The following is a 23,323-nucleotide window of genomic DNA, read 5'->3' as shown; positions in this document are numbered from 1 at the left end:
TTCAGGGTTGGGAATCTATTTAGCTAAATAGCAGCTTGTTATCCAGTTGTCCGTGTGCACGCACTTAGCTTGCAATTCAACTGATTAAATAATAATTGAGCTACATTGTCCCTGGACTTCCTGAAGGTGTCTAAAATAGAAGTTAAAAATAAGCCATTTGTCGTAATCAGAACAGGACTGCATATAAGGAGCTATTTAACTTCTTGTTAAATAGCTAGAGTCAATAACCACAAAGAACTAAAAAGAACTGCTTGAAAACCAGAGAACAAAACCAGAACATGCAGTTATTTTGCTGCCTTCTGGGAAGGTTATGGTAATAGGCCATTTTAAAACATGTTCAATGAGCTCATGGGGATTGAAAGAGATGCCACTGAAGCTCCAAAAGAACTGAGTTTTAAATAAAACTGATTCTGAATATAAAGCAAAGTGTGCTTGATAAACTTACATGTTAGACTCCAAGTTGTCTTGGACAGATTTCTAATACTAAAGTATTAGAATGGATTTTAACAAATCCCGTAAAAAAAAGGTTCAGGGAAATTCTTCCTCAGCAGCTGAACACAGAGGAAATGCTTCGCAAGGTAAACAGAAAAACTGTGAACAAAAAACCCCACCAGCACTTGGAGTGGCCTCTAAATCCAGTCTCCTCTACATCCTTCAACTGACAGCTCCTTTTCCCGAGCTCCTGTGCAAAGGGAAAAGGTACACTTCGCAAATGAAAATTAATATAAAGAACGCATTTAATTGATTAGGCAGCAGTGAGACTGCTCTTTTTCTTTATGTTGACTTAAAAGACAAATAAAATCGAAAGTAATCTGAATGATTTCTTAAGTTTTGTCTATGATAATCTTGTTTCAGCCTTGACTGGGACAAGTGCTTGTTGGCTTTGCAGCCACAAATTCAAGGGCCGAAGAAACAAACATGGGCACATTTTTTGGAAATAGGTTTGCTTGCTGCAGTCTGGATCTGCACCTTCAGGAGGGGACTGTGTGCCTCAGGAGGCTAAAGATCTTTTCAGATGAATGAGGAAGGAGAAGAGAGGGCCAAAACTGGATTGAGACACAATCCTGATTTTTAATAGAAACAATCCATTTTCCTGATTAAAGAATTGCTTTCATACTCCCTTTTTCATATAAGGAAATGAAAATCCAGACAGGTGAGAAACAGTAAGTGCCGTATCTTGTTCCCTGCTGCTCAAGGGAAATCACTGATTATGAGGAAGATGAAACACTACCATGCCAAGCTATAGTAGTACACTTAAGAACTTTAATAATTGAGTAAATAACCATTAAAGGTATTTCAACAATGTATGTCGATATAAGCCACAATGGTTTGAATATCTTTCTCTAGGACATTTGAAATGTATTCTGAGGTTTTTGTGAGTTAACTATTCTCAACAACAGACTGACTGATCAAGCTGTTGCTCTGTTGAGTAATACACAGTACTCTTCTGCCTAAGGAGTCCTGGCAGAACGTACCTCTGTGTGTGTGTGTGTGTGTGTGTGTGTCCAGAGGGATAACTTCAGGCTGGGCTTTTAATTTCAGTTGAAAACTGACCCCAAGAACTTTCAGAGTGTTGTGATTCTGAAAACCTTTTATGAGCCATCACTCTCAGCATTTTTAAGAGGCATCTTAGGAAACATGTAGCCTACAGATTATTGTAATAGCTTGATTTTTCTTCTCACTTGAATTAATGAAAAAAACCCTGCATCTGAATCCCCTATGTCCAAAGTATTATCAATATTTCAATATGTACAGAAAGTATGTTTCTGGCCTGAAGTTATAAAAATCAAAATGTCCCTTAGGACAAATGCTTTTAGTCAAGTTATAAATCTTTCAACGCAGCTCATTATGGGAAAATAGAGATATCCTTTCATTAAAATAACATTTTAATACACGAAATATTGAAATAGTGGAGTAATATCTGACTACATTGTTCTCAGTAAGCAAAACAAAGGGCATTGAAAATTACAAGTATTACATTCTGTTCAATTTCTGTCATATCAGGCAGCATTGGCTATGGTGGAGAAGAAAATGTTTGTTGGGTTTTTTTATGGCACAGAGGTAAATGAAAAATTTGTGCGTGTTAAATACTATCCTAAAAAGAAAGAAAACCTGTGCAATTGTGCATGTTTTTAAGACTAGAGCTTCTGGCATAAAACACAGAGCCTAAGTCAATGTAAACCCATAACAAAGTAACAAAATATTCTAAATTCATCTACCAATATAGTGTCAAAAAGTATTAACCGATTTGTAATACATAGAAAGTACTGAATTAAGAAAGGTGCAAAAGGTTGCAGATAATCACAATCAAGCTGAGTAATTATACTGAAATAATATTCAAAAAAACCAGACAAGTGTCATTTCTAAAATTAAACAGGTGGGCTTCAGGCTATCCTGGTGGCAAATTTATTACATGCACTAATGCCACTTTGTGATTTCTGTGTGTACACAGCAACAAGACAACAAACACATTGTAGTCTATCTTTTATACGAAGAATTTAATTATCTATACATGTAACTAATTTTAAAGGCTGTATTACAGTTGTTAAAGCTGCAGGTTTTTATATATTTATATAATTTACATTCATATTGATGAAATACTGAAGTGCAATTGAATAAGGAGCTTCACTTGTTCTTTGCACCGCATGACGGGTCAGAAGGAGGGAGATGGGATAGTATTAGAAATGCTACAACACTGCCAGCATGAAATTTAGAAATATATGAAATACATAAGCAGTAATGGTAAAGTAATTAGTAGAACAGCTATATTGTGCTTGAGGCATTGGGAAGAGACGGTTTCTGCACTGACAGCACCAGGCATTTCATCAAGAGCTTGTAACTAATGCTGGAAAGACAAACATGGCTTAGCTACAGCACATCTACTACATAAACTTGACTGTAAGCTCCATTCAATATTAATTTGTATAAATTCCACAGTCTAGTTTAAAAAAATGTAAACATTGGAAATTAATTGCAGGGAGATATTTCTATACATTCTTTCTTGTCAGGAAAATTATTTGTTCAAAATGTGTTGTTCCATAGTCATAAGAAAGTACAAATGAGAAATCAAACTTCATGTAACCAAGATGAAAATAAAGAAGTTAATTCTCAAACCCCACATGAATGTAGCATTCTATTGATTTCTGATATGAATATGCAAAAACCAAAACATCTGAGACAAACACGAACCAAGGTGTTTTCTAACTGTTTGCAGCTACAAGTAATGTGCAAAATAAAAGTAACATAACTGGGATAACAACACTGTGCAAGGTTAGTATCTCTTGCATTAGAAGGAAGTTAAATTCCTCTCTCCACAATGTATTACATACGCAACAAGGAACACCTGATACATACAGTACAATGACTACAACAAAATACCTTATCTGTAATTGGGCACATTTAAAGTTCCTTAAACTGATTTAACTCCTTCTGTTCTTTTGTAATTAAAAAAAAAAAAAAAGGAAAAAAAAAAAAAGAAGACATATTGACAACACTGGACAAGTGAACAATAAAAAAGAAAGATACATAAAGTCTCAAATTTATGGACATTTGGAACAATTTTAATAGCACATGCAGCATTCCTTGATAGTGGGTCTTTTTGCACAAACAAAATTGCAATGAAGAAATTTAATTTATACTTTTCCTTTAAAAGGCTAAAATACATATTTAAAAATAATTGTAAAACTACTGAAAGCACCTGTGCAAAGGTGGAAAAACTTAGTTTGGTAACTATGAAAGCCACAAAAGGACCCACTATCCTCTGATTTTTTTGTGTTTTTTTGTTTCATTTTAATTTTGCGTCTATATCTGTAGGTAATTAACTCAAACATTGTGATTACATGCAACTAATGTAAAATGAGGTAAACTGCTCTGCAGTGTGTTCTCTTCTACTCAGAAGGCAGTAGATGATCATGCTGGAAGCCACATGATCAAGGCTGCATCTCCCATCATCCCTCTGGGCAGTGATATGGGATAGTGGGTCTCTTTGAGGACTTTCAAGCCTGAGTGGGGGATGGACAACATATGATTCCTAGAAAAAGGAGGAAAACAACACATAAGCAAAACAAAACAATGAGCAAATTCAAGCTAGGAAAATGAGTCAGGCATGTAAACAGCATGGTGCAAAAATGATAAAGGGTAACATGCTACAAAGGGGATGGGAACTAAAAATAAAACAAACATAAAATAAGGTTTGCATTACAGAAGGTCTTCAAAGAGACTTTGACAAGTGCAGCAGTGGTGAAGCTTTGAGTTCTGCAAACCACAGCAGAATCACAGCAATGCTGCATGTTTCATCTTAAAGTACTACACAAATAATCACAGCACGGCAGCAGAGAGGGTCACTTACATTGCTGGCTTGGGTCCATGTCTGTTGTCAGCTTCACATAGTTGGATGGAAAGAGACCCACTTGTCCATTCACCTCCCCTTTCCACCAGTCTGGGTCTTCCTTGTTAAGGACGTTTATAATCTGGCCTTTACTGAACGCTAGCTCATCGTCATTCTGTGCAGTGTAGTCATACATGCCAATGACTTGGCACACTGTAAGATAAAGGAAGAGGTCTGTCGCACTGGTAACGCTTCAGGAAAACATAAGGTATGCACAAACCAACTGCAAACGCTACAGATGTCACAGTACCCTTCCAAGACACTACGCTGATCTGATCTGAACCGGTCCTGCCCCTCTCCTGTGCCCCGATACTGGTGCTTAGCTGAGCCCCCAACAAATTGGCTCAAGGTGATTTAAAAAAACCCTAGGTGTTTCTTTGCAGCACTGCTCTCCCGGTCAGCTTCCTGAGGGGTCAGGATCACACTAGGGAGGGCAGAGCACAGCAGTGCAAACTGAGAGCAGTGTAACCTGCCTGGAGCTGTACCCAAGATCTCTTTGTTTGGAAGTGCTTAACAGTAGGAGAAGATTGGAAAAATTAAAAAATTTATCAAAAAGTCCAATGCTTCAGGGATGTTAGCTTTCTATTGACACTTCTCTTCCACTTTATTTATATATATGTTCTCATAGCAAGTCTGACCTGAAACCAAAACACAGCTCTTCTAACTACTGAGAAGAAAATTAACTCTATCCTAGCAAAACCAGGACAGTGTATATATATATTTTTTTTTATTTTTTTTTTCCCCACAAAAGCACCAAATTTGTTGTACCTTTATAAAAATAGCATTTCGCATCCTCATCAACCAGTTCTGAAAAGCATCCTTTCCAACAGAACTGGTCAATGGACAGAAAAGTCTGGGAAGCTTTTAAGCTCCACTACCTGAAGCCTGAAAAAAGCACTTTTCTAGTTAGCACCGGACAAGCTCAACACAAGCTCTATAATACAAAAGAAAGACAATAGTGATATCCTTGTACCACCACCGAGACGTGAGGAACACAGAGATCTTGGAAAGGATGAGAAACATGAAAAGGATCCCAGGCCATTTAGGCTGTCCTTCCAGCACCACAGGACTCCTTCCAGCAGCCCATTTTCTATTTTCTTACTGTGAAGCTCATCAAATCTGACTGGTTTTCAGAATACAGCCATTTCTGTTCAATTATAATAGACCAGTTTTCTTAATTCTCTAAAGCAGCAGGACTGTTTCTTTAAATATATAATTTCCTCTATTTCTCTGATGTTTTCTCTATGCCAAGTCATAGGGCTTCTGGCATTTTGTCTTGAGACACAAGACTTCTATCTAATTAGCCTTGCTGCCATGTTCTCTCCATTATATTAGCCCTACAATTTTCTTTTATTTTCACTCTTGTACTCAGCCAGCAACTTATTTAAATTTGTCAAATAGCTCCTATCTTTTTTTAAGTTTATATTTCAGAAATTATTCAGCTCCTTTTAGTTAATACATTGCTCCTGTTCACAAAGATCATAATCAAATAAACACAATTAACAGGACTCTGCCTATGTCTCAATATTAAGCTTTGTTACTTGCAAAAGGAAAAAGAAAAAAAGGAAAAAAATTTTAAAAGGGGCACTCACTGTCATTTGTCACACCTAACAGATCAACTAACCAACATGTAGATTTCACTGGCATAGTGGAAATAAACCAGCATTTCTAAAGGAACACGTATTACAGTGCAATCCTGTTTTAAGCATTTTTGTGCTAGCACAAGTTCAAATGTGTGAACACCACCAGTGTTCACATTTCACTTTAAAGACCTGTGAATCTGTTTTACAGCATTCTTGTTACAGGTTTACATGTTATTACTAACACTAAGAACAATAAAAAGTTTAAGCTAGACCATACCTGAATACAATATGTACATTAACAGATTTGTAACTGATCCTAGAGTTAATTTCTTTCAAGAATTTTTCATTCACATCATTCTCTTCTACTTCAAAGAATTTTATGAAATTTGGTGCTGTCTAGTAGTATCATCAGAATATCTAAGTAGACCAATGGGATCTCAAGAACCATCTTAAACTTGGGGAGGTAATTTAAGAGGATTCTTGAAGAGACAGGACTCAACTGAACCTGAAGCAGTGACCTCATCTTCATCTTATTTACACTTGGTCACAAAGCTTAGAATACACCTTAGTCCTATATAGCAAGCTCTTACAGTAGTCCCGGCAAGAAAGTTCTTCACTTATTTCAAACTCCAAAAGCCACTGCCAACTACAAAAGCAAGCTATAGCCTGCCTTCTCTGAGCTCCAGTGCTTTTCAGCCATTTGTCCCCTTTTTTGAAAGATTGTCTATCGATTAATCCCAGTCCTACTGCAACAGCAGAGGGAACCCAGGTTCTCGTACAACACTCACAATCAGTACAGTCTATAATGTTGTCTTTCTTTAGACAAGTAGAATGGTTCAAACAGGTTTCCCACTATTCCTCTATTGTGAACTTCCTTATGTCTGACTATTTTCAAGTAGCAGTAACAGTTTTCTCAATTTCTCAGCACCAGGAAGGACATGTTCACGGCACAGGTTTAGAAGGCAGCACATAACAAAGCAGTCAAAAATTAAGAAAACATCAAAGTATAAAGCAAAAGTGTCCATGCAACAGAACTTTTTTTTTAAAAAAAAGTTGTTAAAGTCATGCAGCTGGCATTACAGTATGGCAGATGGAGAGCATATACATCAAAATAAAATGACAAAAGAAACAGAGGTTTTGACGACACCGGTTTCTGATGGATCCCCTACCTTCAAAACCCAGACTGTAATAGCACACTCTCAGACCCTTCGTAATGCACCACCTTGGGCATTATTCAGCCCTTGTGGAAGGCTTTCTTCAGGCTTCCCACGTCTTTTGCTATAGTAAGCCTCCCCACTAACATACTTCTGCTATCAAGATGCCTCTCAAGCATTAACCTCTTACATCAACCACAAAGTGAGGCAATCTAGCATAATGGAAAGACAAGATTATTCTTTTTAACCTCCAAAATGAAAGGTCTATAACAAAGTTGAATTTGATAAAAATGAATGTCATTAAGATTTTTATGTCCCGTAGGCAATTTAAAAAGTGCTAAAAAGTTCATTCTGTAAAAGTTTTATTAGCATGTGTGAAAAGTCTCAGACCATCAAACCTGAAATAATAATAATAAAATCCCATCATAGTGCCTTGTAAAAGTTATGTGTCTCAATGCTGAGTTACCATTTTAACTGTAGGACCCAAACTCATGAGTCTTTAGAGAAGTCTGATTCTCTGCATCTTTATGACTACCATCAAAGTTGCCAAATAGCACCATTTATAGCATTTGTCTTCTCTGATAAGGCACTTCTATTTATCCCAACAACACATGAGACTAATACCTCTATTTTATTCTAGTTCCTTCCATAAATTGCATGATTGATAATCCTTCATACATATTTAAGGAGAAAATTATGCTCACTACCATTTTTCACATAGAAAGATTTATTTCATTTTAATAATAAGACAGTCAAAAATTGGCCTGGGGAAGCAGCAAGCTTTTGTCCCCTGCCACCCCCAACTAAATCCAAACACATGACAGACAACCACGTCAAGCCTTTTGGGTGGCTTATGGAAGAAAATACATAAATTCTACATGTTTTTGATTGACAAGAATCCTCTTTACTTAGTACTACACCAACTCACAAGCCCAATAAGGTTCAAGACTGAAATAGTCTGAAGGAATGAAGTTTTTGTTCTCAGTCTTCTGCCTGCCTTTATACCTTGCAATAGACTGACAGGACTATTTGATATTGCCTGTGGTGGATCTGTAACAAATAGTTTTAAAAATATAATGATCTATCGCTCTTGTATCCTTTCATAAAGCTTAAAATAAGTAGCTATATAGGATGAAAAGCTACATCTTCACCTGAGTGGTTTTCTCACACTTCAAAGAGTTCTGAATGAGAGGTGCCTCAACTGCTAAGCCCACGGATCATCCTGAAACTTTAAAAACTCCTTTACTACAATTAATGCAAAGAAACAGGGCTGATATTTTGAATACTTTACTCCAAGATGTAATGTCATAGATGGCTTTTTAGCACTCAACAGTTCATACTTGAGGGACCACCACCATAAATAGACAGGCCAATTGTATGTTTTTCTCATTAAAAAAAAAAGAAGCGTTACCAAAGTGACTAATATAACAGATACTCAAGATCCGACTGAACGTCCTTAACTATTTTTAGAAATCCTATTGTAAATGACACACATTATAAAAGCAATTTTGTTAATGCAACCACATTGCTTACCTGAAGGTAATGTTGTTGATTTAGGTAGCTCGGTTGGTGTAGTTTTACTGGTACCAGGGCTCAGAAGTTTTACATAATTAGCAGGGAACCACCCTATCTGCCGTTTTTTCCCTCGTGCCTAGTAAAAAAACAATTCTTTTAAGAGGATTAAGCACATCAATAGATCCTTAGACAAGGTAATTCAGTCAACATTTTAACAACTTGCAGTCACACTGACTATTTTAGAATTAGAAAAATGTATTTTACAAGGAAAAAGTCAGCTATTTTTGTGGCAATAGTTTAATATGATGATACTTCTATTACGTGAAGTAAGTTTTCATAATATATAAATGGTAGTTTATAACATCTAAACAGTAGTTATTCACTACTAATTTGAGTGATTTTTCACTTAACTGTGTGAGTGAAACTTTGTGTGCTTTATAATTAATATTACAACCCCGATTATTCTGAAAGATTTCTCCTGATTCTGTTTAAACTATAACTCTAGAATGTCAGGCAAGCTATTACATTAATGAGTGGCAGCATTTAAATGCTTTTTCATTATGGAAAGAATTGCATTTTAATAGATACCTATATTGTGATTGTTTAAGTAGAGATTAAGAATCCAAAATACTTCTTTTCTTTTAAAGAAACAGTATCTAAACTTTTTAATAGTCTCTCCTGTCCAAAAACCAAACAGAATATAAAAATATGCCACATTAACCAAGTGCTAGAAAAACAGCAAAACATTATGGCAAGAAAAAAATGGGTGAAGTTTGGATTCAAACAGAAAATCCAGATTCCAATCAAACAAAAATTAGGCTCTGGCAACTACAAATACATATGGACAGACACAATCCAAATGATCCTAATTAACATATGCTAAGGTTTGGAAAAGAACACTAGATGTTCTCATACCCATCTAATCAGAGAACATCCGTACAAAAACGTGGTGCACACGTGTATTAGTGTGCGTGTGGTCCACGTGCACGAGCTGAGAGAGCAGCAGGTTACCATACACCTGGCCTAGAGCAGCACTCTACAGTTTGTCACACAGCTGCAATGAGCCACTGTCAGAGACAGGATACTGGGGCAGAGGAACTGCAGGTCTGAACCAGTGTGACAAAGCTTGTGCCACCAAAGCAGGATAGTTATTTCACCAACTGCATTGTTCATGGTAAATAAAATCAGAAGAAAAATCCTTACTGTAAGAAAGGTTATTCTAAAACTCTGAATCAAATCTCAGCTTCTAAATCTTTTAAATCTATGTTAAGAATTACTGCAACTATTGATTCTGGTTTTGCGTTGTTAGAGTAAGGTTGGAATGTTGGGCATGTAGAATTTTGCCTTTAAAAACAAAATAGATGTTAATTTTAGTGGAAAAAACAAAGTAATCTAACACATATACTATTCTTCAACTGCTTCCTTCCCTCTTTTTCTTTACTGAAAAAGAAAACGTTTGATCTGAAGTGTATCTAGATCATTCATTTTAAGATACTCTAGAAGACTGCATTAAATCCAGCAATGTAATGCTTAACACATTAGCCCTATTTTACCTTCACTCTGACCCCTAAGACAAGTATCATCAAAATCTACTTGAGGCTGAAACTGAACTCTACATATACTTCTAAAAGATCTTCCACTTTGAAATTAAATGCATAAAGAAAAGTTAATGTCAGTGCCTTTCTCCAAAACCTGTCATCATTTCACTACTTGGGGGAGAGTTGCTGCTTTAATTTTTAATCAATTCATTTCACCATACTGGTGCATTAGCCTTTGTGCTCAAATAACAAAGGAGTAAGAGCTACTATTACAGTGTTGGAACAGGAGAATGAAAAAAATGGGCAGAGGACTGCTAACGAAGAAAAAAACAACTTGTAAAGCCATATGTAAGATAGTAAGGTACCCAAACTTACATATGAGTATTTATACAACCAAAAATTAATTTTTGGAAAAACCTCACACTAGCTGCCAAGTGGTAATTGTGATAGCTCTTGCCCAGTGAAGCTTATTTTCTATCTTAAAATACATTTAATGTAAGACTCTTTAAAGCTGCAAGTTAACAACATAACAGTTAGTGAGAATGAAAGCCAAAGCAATCCTGGAAGATGATTTCTCTAAAGCAGATGAAAAACTATCACCAGGAAAGGCAAAAGGGCAGGTAGTAACATGTAAAAAATATTTGAGTTAGTTTGAGTATCTGTATTGCAAAAATAAATTAATTACATTCTTTCGTGTAATATTCCCTGTTAAAAGAACCAAAACCAAACAAAACCTCATTCAGTGGTACTGGAGGGGGCAGGGAAGGAAAATAAACTTCACTGCTGAAAGTCATTGAGAATCAAATTTTCCAAACTGTTAAGTTCTACTCTTAAAAAAATTGGTTGAAGTATTTTATTATATTTATTTCATTATTTATTTTATTATATTTATTATCTTCTAATACAAGCTCTCTCCTATCTTATGCTTGCAACAGATACCATTCTTTTCACTCTTCTACATTAAATAGAGCTGTTGCTGAGATGAGGCCACTAGACTGGTATTCTACACTGTCACGTTCATTAAGCAACCTGAAAAAGTGGTGGCCATCTTACCAAAAGCACTGCTGTAATACACTTCCCAATCTTTCAATAAAAGGGATAGCCAAACTTTTGCCTGGAACAATTTAGAAAGCTTCTTAGAAAGACATTCAGGACTGTGGACCTCAGTATTTCTTCCACTTTCAGAGTGCATGCAGGTACCAGCCGATCCAAATGCACGTGATATGCATGGTCACTACTGGAACGGGACGTACAAGCAGGCCCTTAAGTTGGCACTTAACCCAACAATCCCATGCACTCCTGTTGCTTTCCCCACCACCTGACACGACAACTGCTTCTTTGCTCACATGAAGAATACTGGACACAAGACTGGGAAGATTCAATTGCAGCCAAAAAACCCCACCCTAAAATCCACTTGTTTCTTATATCTGAAAGGCCTCCAGGAATACGCACAATGGAGAGGACTGCAGGTTGAGTCTAATTTATGAGATGGGCATCCTTGACTTACAATGAGGCACAATGGCTTCCTCCTGCTGTCCTCTAAAGTTATTTGGAATGTAAGCATATTTTTGTAAAGGCATTTTATCTGTAAGTGCTTAATTGCAGAACATTTTCAAAATTGTCACTGATGCATTCATCATTTTGAACTAATAAAAAATTACAGATTTTTTTCACATGGAATTTTATTTCAAAAGAACAGTAACTAACTTGGAGCTCTCCTTCCCACCAGCCACCTGGATTCTTCTTTCTGATAAGAATCAGCTGACCAGGAGCAAGAGTAAGCTGTTCTGGACCCGTTGCTGTGTAAGAGGCAATAACTTGGGCAATTTCTGTTGAAGTGGAGTGGGAAAAAAAAAAGTTAATTTGGAAAAACCTGAAAACATGAACACGTTCTATACAACATTAACTCTGTTATTATTACTGGCACAATATATCCGTTTTGTATTTCTTTCCATAAAATTGTTACATATTTATATAATTCCATAAAAACATGGTAATTATAAAACAGACAAGAATTTCACAGCACTATACGTATAAAACAGAGGTGCAGCGGCTCTATGGCTAGGATATAAAAAAATAATTGAAATAGAGAAGAAGAACAATGACCATCATTAGAGCTATATGGCTCTTAAAATCAAATATCCTAATACTGTTTTCCAATAAATACATTTTTGTAGCATCAGTTTGGACTAAGCTCCCTAAAAAGAAGAGATACATGTTGATGACAATATAATGAAGAAGTTGTAGCAACAGGGGTGCAAACTAATGAATGTTTGCGGAAAATTTCTCACCACCAGACCACAAAAAAGAATGTTTTCAAAATGTAACCAACAGGATTTATTTTGAAATCTTTATTCCATGAACATTACTACAAAACTGGCGCCTTACTTGATTGCCTACCAGTACGACTAGGACACAGAGTAACTGTGAGCTCCCACGTATCTCTCAGTTAAATTAGTCAAAGTAGGCAACACAGTTTACTCCATTTTACAGTGGTTGTGGAAAGACAGATGGTTTTTAGTCACCACAAAGTCTGGCAGGGTTAACCCATTTCTTGAACCAGTTTGAACTGACAGAACCTTATAAGCAGCTGTGGGTATTTTGATGTCCCACTGACAACTTTTAAGTCAGATTTAGCATGTCATCAAACCATGTTTAGGGCGATGAAGAACATATTTAATGCTATGAGGAAAGGCTGAGGGAGCTGGGGCTCTTTAGCTTGGAGGAGACTGAGGGGTGACCTCATTAATGTTTATAAATATGTTAAGGGCGAATGTCAGGAGGATGGAGCCAGGCTCTTCTCAGTGATGTCCAATGGTAGGACAAGGGGCAATGGGTGTGAGCTGGAACACAGGAGGTTCCGCTTAAACTTGAGAAGAAACTTCTTTACAGTGAGGGTGACAGAGCACTGGAACAGGCTGCCCAGGGAGGTTGTGGAGTCTCCTTCTCTGGAGACATTCAAGCCCCGCCTGGACGCCTTCCTGTGTGATCTCATTTAGGCTCCTGCTCCGGCAGGGGGATTGGACTAGATGATCTTTCAAGGTCCCTTCCAATCCCCAACATCCTGTGATTCTGTGATAACTGGGAACCTTTCAGAAACAAAAGATGGTAGATTTGGGAACTTTTTAGTTTTCAGTAAGCTAAACCTTTTAGGCTGCTCCATTTACATAGTCTCTTTTTAGTCATGAGTTAATGGAAATCTGTGGGGATTTTTTTTTTTTACCTTTTATTTAGTTGTAAAGTGTCTCAGACATCCAAAGCAGCACAAAAGTAGTTTGTTACTGTTGAAAATTCCACTTTAGGATCCTAGTATACAGTCATTCATCACTTAAGTATTCTGCTTAACAGAATCACCTAGGGGTTGGATTTTTTTTGTTTTGTTCTGTTTGGGTTGGTGAGTTTTTTTGGGGGGGGCGGGAATATGGGGAATTCGGGTTTTTTTGGTTTTATGAAAAACCTTTCCTGGCATAGTAAATTCTTACCCTGTGTTGAAGACAAAGGAGGTTTTTACTTGGCAATGCATCAAATAAAATTGGAGACCATCAAACAGCCAATGTGGGCACTGAATTTGACTGGTTTTGGTCATGGTTTAAGACTATCTGAGAACAAGTCCACAGCAGAGCCAGTAGTACAAGATCACAGAAATTTGTCTCAACTGCTTCAGTGCAAAGACAGCCAGCTTAATTTAAGACTTCAGTAATTATCTGATCACAGATTAATACAATGCTTGAGATTATAGCTTTTATTTTAAAATCTTGATTTAAAAAAAATGAATTATTTTCACTTATGATTACTGTTTGTACGTATTTGCAACCTAGTCTGTCCTGAAAAACTGTCACTATAAGACTAAGCAGAAAAAGGTCACACCTGCTGTCAGTTTGTCCCTTATATAAAGCCACAGAAAGCAATGCAACAGTGACTGTGAGGTGGATGAGCACTCAACACAAGAGCAGCAAAAGGGACTGAGTCTGAAGGAAGCAAATACAGAGAAGCAGTCTCCAGCTTTCTCATGGGCAGCTGTACTAAGAAAGTAACACAGTGCTGGGCACCATCGTACTTGGCCCTCTCTCTCAACAAGTGCCAAAATTCCTGTGGCCAAGAGAAACAGCAAAGGCACCCAGTAACAACACATCACCCACAGGCTGGGAAAGACAGGGGGAGTTTGCTGGTAAGGCAGAGAAAGGGAGCAATCACTGAAAAGGCAGTTGTAGGCAGAGGAAACCACAAAGCCATCTCCTTTGAAACAGAGGGAGGTTTTGTTAGAGGGAAGAAACAATAAAGTGATTTGAAGACTTCCAGGAAAACTATCAGATGGTTTACCTAAAATTTAGAAGAAAAGCGTGATTAGGAAAATAAAAAGTGGTCAGAGAAGTATTCCAGATGTAAATGAACAACATAAGGAGGATGAAGAAGCAGAGAGATGACAAACAATCTCAGGTCACTGAAAATTATGACACATGCAGATTTAACTACGCAGAACCTCCCTCATGACAACTCAAAGAGTGTAGAGGCAGGTACCCAGAGGTGGAACCAAACCGGTGATAGAAAAGCCAGTAGCTGAGCATTAGAAAGATGTTTTAAATCTGGATGTGGAATGTAAGACAGCACACAAAGTGTGAAAGGAGAAAACAGAAGAAAGACTTTCTAAGTAAAATACAGTAGGTGACGATAGGAGAGCAGAAAGGTTTACACAGAGAAAAGCCAGCAGCAGCACAGTCTGTACTGTAGGAAGGCAAAGCAAGCAAGCTATTTGTCAGGAAACACATGGCTATACTGCTAGAAAGTCTGCAAGCTCCCTGCATTTGCAGGTTTTTCCACAGAATCACATTAATTCTTCCAACCTAGAACCATTCAGGAGGCAAAATGAACACAAGCAAACAAATTAACTGTGGGAGTTTGTAAAATTTATTTATTTATTTTTTAAATCGGGCAAAAACCTCTCTCACTACCATGGCAATTATAATATTCAGTGTATCATACTGAAAGAGCAAAAATCTTATACTCTGCATCTCTCAGAACAAGAAGTTTCCCATTGTTATCTACAAAAGGTGATTTGCAAGGTGCTAGGTATCAGATACCCTCTTTCACCAACAAGCAGCATAAAGGATTTTTACTGTGGACTGTGTGTTAATTAAGTTCAACATTCAGCTCTTGCATGTCACAGAGAAGCAGAAAGTTAGAGAAAACTCAGTAAAAAAGTTAAAAAAACAGAAATTGTTTTCCTTCCAGGAAGGACTTTTAAATTTTGATTTATTTAAGTATTAAATTACTGAGAAGAGATCCAATTCAATTACAGTCCAGGCCAAAAAATGCGGCCTCTACTAAAACAGATACATTTAGAATAAAAAATAAATGCCTTCTCACAGATATAATTGTCCTTATATTGCTGTTTAGATTCGCAGAGAGCAGTTTCTTTTCCTTTGCCCTCAACACACACTTACCAACACCCACCCACTTGTCCTGCTGCTTCTAGAATAAACAGGAATATTTCACCTCATTCATTAGCATTTCAGTTATATTGGCTGAGCAACTGCAGCTCGCTCACAGCAAAAACATCCATGAATCTCCTTGCTGAAAAATAAGCAAGATTGTTCCCAAACTGTTCTTAAATACCAAAAGAGTCTGAACACACCTTTTGTCAACATCCTCCCAGCCTCTACTTCACCAAAAGTTCAAATACAGAAGACCAGTGGTTATAAGGCTGGTACTCCAGGCTGAAGTCTTGTCATTCACCATTCTCCCATGCATGAAAAAAGCACCCAGACCTATCAGCATCTTCTCACTATTCCTACTAGGTATCACTTCCAGAAGTTTTGCAGATCTCTATTCTTGTCTGTCTCCCTCAAGAACATCTATTAACACAATTATTTTTAATTGTGCAAATGAAAGTTAGAAAAGGCAGGAGTAGTTTACTTCCAAGCCCTTCTTTCCATAGATGGATCAGTAAGATTTCCCAAGAGGAGCCCATTAGTCATGTGTCAGAATAAAATAAGCCAAATGCAATCTACTCTCCCCATCTCCTTTTACACAGTGAACCAGTTCAAAGAGACAAAGCAAAACCTCCTCCCCACAGAACAAAATATGCATATATGTGTGTGTGTATGGAAATAAGGCAAGAGTTGGTAGATCACATCCTTCAACCGCCCCACTGTGCAGCTGAACAAGCTTCAGAGAAAAGAACAGAATAGAAGCATGGAGCACCCCCTATTTAGTTTGTTTTAGCTCAATGCAAAGTCATCTCCGATATAAAAGCAAATAAATACACTGAAGGAAGAGAGAGATGTCTTCTGGAAAGTTCACACATGCCTGTCAGTGGTAGAGAATGCACCTTCCTAATGATCTTTGGAAATACACTGGCTGTATGGAAGGACAGTCCCCACCCACACCACCCCAGGAGTCAAGGGACCTCTTTCTAGTGAAAAAGTAATCTGCAACATGGTCTTCTGCAATATGACTAGGCTTGACAGGCAACAAGCTACAGTGCACAGATGGAAGGTATGTGCTCTTGAAAATGAGGGGCAGGCACAAGGGCTCACAGAGTCCTTATATACCATACTGAGTAGCATTCTGGGCAACACACTGTAAAACTACACGGTAAGAATATGTACTTCCATTTTCAGAGGCACTGGCAAAGTTGGGCTTTTTGTAGGCTTCCACCGTTCTGTTCAGCAATGTATCATGGAGTTTACATTCATTTTTGTGCAAGCAAGTTTTTATTCTCTAGCTACATGCTATTTAGTGATTGACATATGCCAGACAGAATGGCTGACAGATTATGTATTTTTTTATAACAGACAACAGTTTTCATCAGTGCAAATCACTACAAAATGACCATGAGCAAACAATTTATTTTATTGGAGAGAATTTTGTTGCCATTGAATTTAAGTACTTAAGAACAAATATAAGGTGCTGTCACAATATATGACTCACCAGGTTTCTTCCCTAAGCTTCCCGTTTTTCCAGCTGCTCCAGGAGCCTTGAAATAGAAAGTAATATGTAAGTTTAGCACTCATATTTATTTCTCCATTATATGAAAATGATTTACTATGCTTCACTTCAACACACTAAACAAGGATGTAAGTAAAAAATGTCTCACAGGAAGATACTGTTCTTATAGAAACCCTTAATATTTGAGATGACAATTAATATATAGGAATAAATAACAAGCAGTGTACGAAAGTGGATAACTATACACATGTGTAGACATCTTTCCTGAACTCTTCTTCCTTTCATGGACTGCAAATACTAATGTAAATCCAAATTACATAGCATTTGAATTGTAAATCTGCATACCTATAGGATGTGAATTCTTTCAAGTTGAGTTAAAACAACAGTTGTAATTTGCAACTCTACAAATAGCTGGATTGCATATATGCCTAAAAAACTAACTGGACGCAATTATTTCAATACTGTCCACACTATGGTTCTAAAATTTCTCATATGGCACATTAGCATAGTCAGTGTAGTCACTGTATCTTTAAGATGAATCATCTGGACTTTGTAGGTGGTGTGTGTTGCAGTGGTAAAAACCTCCCTGGCATTTTTCTGCCCACGTAAGAGCAAAGGACACTGAATAGCAAGGTGATATCTATCTGTAGCTATTTCCTCTTAGCCTAGGTGAGGTGAGATGCAGGATGAACATCATCATCATCCAGGCCAAGAGATTTGCAAGAAAAGCCTTTGAACAGTCAGCAAGGAAAGAAATTAGCTCAGTTCAGTTATGTATAGGAAACAATGATACTGAAAGATTAAATTTCACATGAAAAGCTTTCATACTTTACAAACTTAAAGTTCTCTTTCTGAAGAGAAAAACAAACAACCAACCAATATCCACCAAAACGTCTCCCTTGAGGCCACTGGTTATTTGGGAAGAGTTATCTTTGTTTATTTATTTTAATGCACTCACAGGCCTACTGATATAGATGTAATTAGAGTATTCAAAACAATGTGTGTTCTCAACTCTCCATTGCACGCCTCCCTTCCTCAGACATCTTTCAACCCTTTTAGTCACCATCCCTGCCTAGGACAGCTTCCCTCTACCCCCTAAATAATTACTTCAGTTTCTTCCTCGTCTTACCTTCTGCAACAAAAAGGTTTGATATGGATAACAGCAACATAACAAATCTAAACTGTACTTTGGTCAGAAGTGTTGAATAACCATAAATATCCTCTTGCTTTCAAGCAAGGCTCACAACACTCCCTCTTAAGTCCCCTCAACTTTTCCTTTAGGATCCCCCTTCCAAGCTTGGAGCCTACATCAAATGACCTGAAGGTTTTCACAGAATTCTAATTCCTCGATGAAAAAGAACAGTTTCCTCTTCAATATTCTCCATATTAACTTGATGCTTTTAAAATTTGGGGATTCTGGCAGGAGCTAATATAAGGAACAACTAAAAAACTAGTTAAACGGTTGAGAGAACAGGGCCATTTAAAAATGTGCATTGGTTTTGAATGCCTCTATAAAATAGATTAGACAGATCTTCAGTCTGCCTTGAAGATTACATAGGGGCTCTAAGACATCCACATTTTGAACGCCTTTCAGGAAAAGTACTAAAGAAGCCTGCTCTTTCAGACTGAACTATAGCACCTCACAATGCTTTATTAGTCAAGCCAACATCATCTAATAAAAGCAGAAAACCCAGCAGAGTTGGAATTGCCTTCCTCACAAGCTGTAAGTGATATTGGAAGGTAAGAGTGGGAATGTGAAGAAGTGTTTTATTATTTTTTTTAATTTGACACCAAAGCACCTTACAGACATCTAGTATACCATGCCCCTCCTTGACATTTTGCAACTTAAATTTTGGGAAGGATTGTGGAAAGTGGATGGTTTAAGTTAAATGATACTTGGGTTCTGCTGTCTCAGTGCTACTTTCTTGTCATTGTAAAAGACTGATTCTAGTTACTTTCTACAAGGTCAGCAAATCTTCCCTTCTTCCCTATGTTCCTTTCTTTCACTTCAGTTTTCCACCTTTCTGTACAACCACTGTGACCTACGTTAACAAAAAAAGTGAAATAGGAAAGCATCATGCAGAGATCAGATACAAAGATTAGGTTTAGGTCTGGGGACAAGGAGAAGACGGTCCAGACAAAGTGACTGCAAGTCCACTGACAGTCCCAAGTAGGGAAGACTAAAAGCTGTGGAACCAGAGATGACAACTAGCACTGATACTGTAATATCAGGAATTAATTCTGCTTTGGAAAGTGTTTCTGGCAGTGGATCGACCTCCTCCCTCCTCAATAAAAGACAAGTGTTTGGACCTTCAGAGAAAACACTCCTTCAAAATATCATTTAGTCAAATATCCACGTTGCCAGATTAGGAGCATATGGACAGATAAAACAGGCTAAGACACTGTATCTTTACAGTTAACTGGTAAACGTATAGAAATTATTTTAAGAGAGAAGCTTCAAAATCACCTTGATCAGGCTGAGTCTGAATTCTGTTTGAGGATTCTCTGAATCTTTGGTAAAAAAAACAGAAGAAATACATACATACTTCAATAAATAACTAAATTAATAAATAATGCATTTAAGATGCACCCAACTTGTGGCTCACTCAGTAGATGGAAAACTATTTTCTAGTCTTTCTGTTAAGTGAAACACAGTGGTGAGGACATATCCCATTCTATTTCCCTTTTGCACACCTGAGACACTAACTGCATTATTTTGTGACAAGCAATAGTCTCTTGAAATAATAAAGAACTTGCTTTGTTAATTTCATAAGACAGCAGTAGACTTGCCAATTGTGTTGTACTGTAAGATTCTTAGAATACAGATTAAATACATTTAGACTCTTACTATTTTCAGAACATTTATGAAAAGTTTCGTAACTAGAGGTGTCTAAATTTTCATGTTTCAAAGTCAACTGTATAAACTCCATACCTTGTGCAGAGGTAATTATCACCAGTCCCAAGAAAGGTAGGGTAGAATAGAAACCAGTTACAGATCTGTATCCATCTACCTCAGTCTAATGAAAACTCTTGAGACTGGACCATGAACCAGTGTCATAGTTTATTTGAAGAACAAAGACTTTCACTCTTAACAAAGTTGAAATTTTAAGGAACGGGAAATAGTTTACTTTAGCAACTTGAGGTGAATGGGTACCCTGGGACTAGGTACAGAAGAATAAATTTAAAAAAAATTCTTCTGATGTATAAACCATTGATATTTTGAGGCTTATAACAATTTCTACACACTATGCTTGCTGCTGAAAGATCTTACTTTTTCTTTGAGCCTAAGTCAATAGTGCAGAACACATTAAATTAATTTACTCTTTTAGTAACATTTTCCACAACCAGCCAGCTGTCCAAGCACAGCGGCACATCTGAAGGTTAACAGACAGCCACTATTGTGAAATCCTTTGTAAGAACTGGCTCTGTGAACAAGCCGAATAGCAAAACATCGTACGTGTAATGGCAATTAGCCACTTGGAACAAGAAATATGTTCTGCAGGGCATATGAATCACTTCATGAAAACAAGCATCACAGATATCAAGATCTCTGTGAGCTCTCTGCTTTCTTCCTCCGTCTCTCATGAAGATTTTATCTGAAGATGTGACTTTTCACCAGCAAAAAGGGCAGTTAGAGCACTTTTTGATGAACTGCATTTAGCTGTTTCAGCCCCAGCCAAGTTGAGATCAGAGAAACATCAAATTGACCTCTCTAATAAAAATAGTTTTCAGTGTTAAATGTCTATTTCTGAGTTCTCTACAAAGAAGATTTGCTGATATGTGTGCCTGTCACCAGAGAGGACAAGCATCCAGTCCTTAAACGCACGCAAAAGGCAGCTCTGCACATCTGAATATAAAATCCCAGGTTTTGAGACTAAACTCCCTTAGGAATATCTTAAGGGAAAACAAAAACAGTTCCTTCACAAAAGTTCAAAGGAAACGTCACATTAACTATCAAGAATATAGCTGAGGTTAAGTAACTACTTAGCAACTATTACTACCTACCAATGAAACGGGCCTCAAAGGGTTTTAGGAGGCTGACAGTGCAAATTCCCACTCAACTACAATACCAACTTACAGGTAATATAGAGAGGCTTAGGGCACAGTTTCATGATCACAAGATATTCCACAGATTAGGCAATTACCTGTACACTTGTTCCTATACCTCCATCAGACAAGCCACCGTCTTTTTGATGTATGTGAGGAATTATTGGCATGACTGAACTATAATTCACGTCCTGAACTGCAAAAAGGAGTGCTTTTCTTAACCAGGTAAATTCCCTGATACAGACCCACAAACACTTCTGCTGCCACAGCTGAAGGGATGTTGCACCACTCCAAGGAGAATCAAGCTGCTAGACCTGGGGACAGAGAGTTCAGAATTTCTTGTCTGGACTCTTATCGAGCTCTCTTGTCAAGGTAAACCTCTACCCTGCCTAACACCACAACTTACTACTGTACAAAATTTACTCGAATTGTCAAAAAGACAAGCTAGCCTGCTGTGGTTGGCTCCATAGTGCTACAGCTACAATGCTTCCAGTAACTGTATTATTAAGTTCCTCCTCCTGATCCAACATTATCTGCTGCTCCACAGTCACTAGATTTGACGCAACTGAAAGGCAGGAATGAGCACAGGCATATCCAAAACTATATACTAAGTGTAAGGTACGATGTTTCGCTTCTAAAATGAAGTATTTAACACAAAAGCCAGCTAAGGATGCAGTTCAAAATGAGCTCAACCTAGCCTAAGCCGATGCTGAGGCAATCTTGCCTCCTTCACTACTCTCCTCCCACACTAATTCTGGCACTGACAGTTTTTCCAACCCTTGTTTTGCTGATTCAGAGTACCATCGTAGAAGTACGTTCTACTTCTGCTAGATTAGTTTTCTGTTCTGCTTAGTGTCCCGAACTGGCTTATTAACAGATCAGATGAAAGACAGTGGCAGTAAAAGTGTGGTAGGTAAGATCAGACCTGCACCCACTTCGAATGAGTTACATACAACCACTTTGTATCAGAAACAGTGTGGCCAGCAGGACTAGGAAAGATTGTCCCCTGTACTCAGCACTGGTGGGGCCAAATCTCGAGTACTGTGTTCGGTTTTGGGCCCTTCACTATAAGAAAGACATTGAGGTCCTGGAGTGCATTCACAGGACAATAAAGCTGGTGAAGGGTCTGGAGCACAAGTCTTATGAGGAGCGGCTGAGGGAACTGGGCTTGTTTAGCCTGGAGAAAAGGAGGCTGAGGGGAGATCTTATCACTCTCTACAACTATCTGAAAGGAGGTTGTAGTGAGGTGGGTGTTGGTCTCTTCTCCCAAGTAACAAGTGATAGGACGAGAGGAAACAGCCTCAGGTTGTGTCAGGGGAAGTTTAGATTGGATATTAGGAAAAATTTCTTCACTGAAACAGTTATCAAGCATTGGAACAGGCTCTCCAGGGAAGTGGTTGAGCGAGGGACATGGTTTAGAGGTGAACTTGGCAGTGTTAGGTTTGTGGTTGGACTCAATGATCTTAAAGGTCTTTTCCAACCAAAATGATTCTCTGATTTTATGATTCTACACTATGAAACTACAGTCTTAATATGCACAGAAAAGTGTACCTCACAACACGAGGGAACAACTAATCAAAACTCAGACAGGACTTCTTCAGTATAAGATTGATTAGTTTTCAAACTAATAGTGCTAAGGAAGGAAGAAAATTGTTACATGATGCAAAATATAGATGAGAAAAGTTTCTAAAGTGTTTCTGAGAGCAGTATTGCAATACTATTTCTCCCAAGGACTGCAATATTAAATATCATTAACTAAGATTTTTTTTAATCTTGTCTCACAGGATGTTATTGAAATTTCTCTACTATCTAGAAATTTATTATATAAAGGCTTTCCACAGCTACATATTTCACTGCAGGTTTTATTCTTCAGCTTTTCTATCAGCAGAAATAATTTTAAGGAGTGACATTGCTCAAGCTCTATATTGCAGACACTTTTTTTTTCATTGTGCTACATACACACAGAATTCTTGTGCAGTAAGGCTTGTAGAAAAAGCCTTACCAGACAGATTTCTAAAAATACAGTAATTTGTATTTATTTATTTACTTTTAAAACCCCTACTATTCTTAGAGACACAAACAAGAACCCCTTCTCATCAAGAGATCAGTATTGTATTCAACTATAACTCTAAGCTAATTCCTACTAGTAGA

The 23,323-nt window shown here is 37.5% G+C and overlaps 1 protein-coding gene across 3 annotated transcripts in view; it reads right to left on the bottom strand.

The window, feature by feature from the left end:
• The window catches only part of ITSN1 (intersectin 1), a 105,092-nt gene that overhangs the window by 16,637 nt on the left and 65,132 nt on the right, over positions 1–23,323 (bottom strand). For all 3 annotated transcript variants that reach the window (XM_010170323.1, XM_029085537.1, XM_029085538.1), the window contains 4 exons: positions 17,108–17,153; positions 11,885–12,006; positions 8,658–8,775; positions 4,349–4,540 (listed from right to left, as the gene is read on the bottom strand). In XM_010170323.1, coding sequence (XP_010168625.1) covers positions 4,349–4,540; positions 8,658–8,775; positions 11,885–12,006; positions 17,108–17,153 — 478 coding nt within the window. The remainder of the gene's footprint in view (positions 1–4,348; positions 4,541–8,657; positions 8,776–11,884; positions 12,007–17,107; positions 17,154–23,323) is intronic.

Source organism: Antrostomus carolinensis, unplaced genomic scaffold (assembly GCF_000700745.2).
Source record: "Antrostomus carolinensis isolate BGI_N321 unplaced genomic scaffold, ASM70074v2 scaffold16326, whole genome shotgun sequence".
Classification (NCBI taxonomy): Eukaryota; Metazoa; Chordata; class Aves; order Caprimulgiformes; family Caprimulgidae; genus Antrostomus; species Antrostomus carolinensis.
The sequence above is the reverse complement of the archived record's forward strand: the minus strand, read 5'-3'. Positions and strand labels throughout refer to the sequence as shown.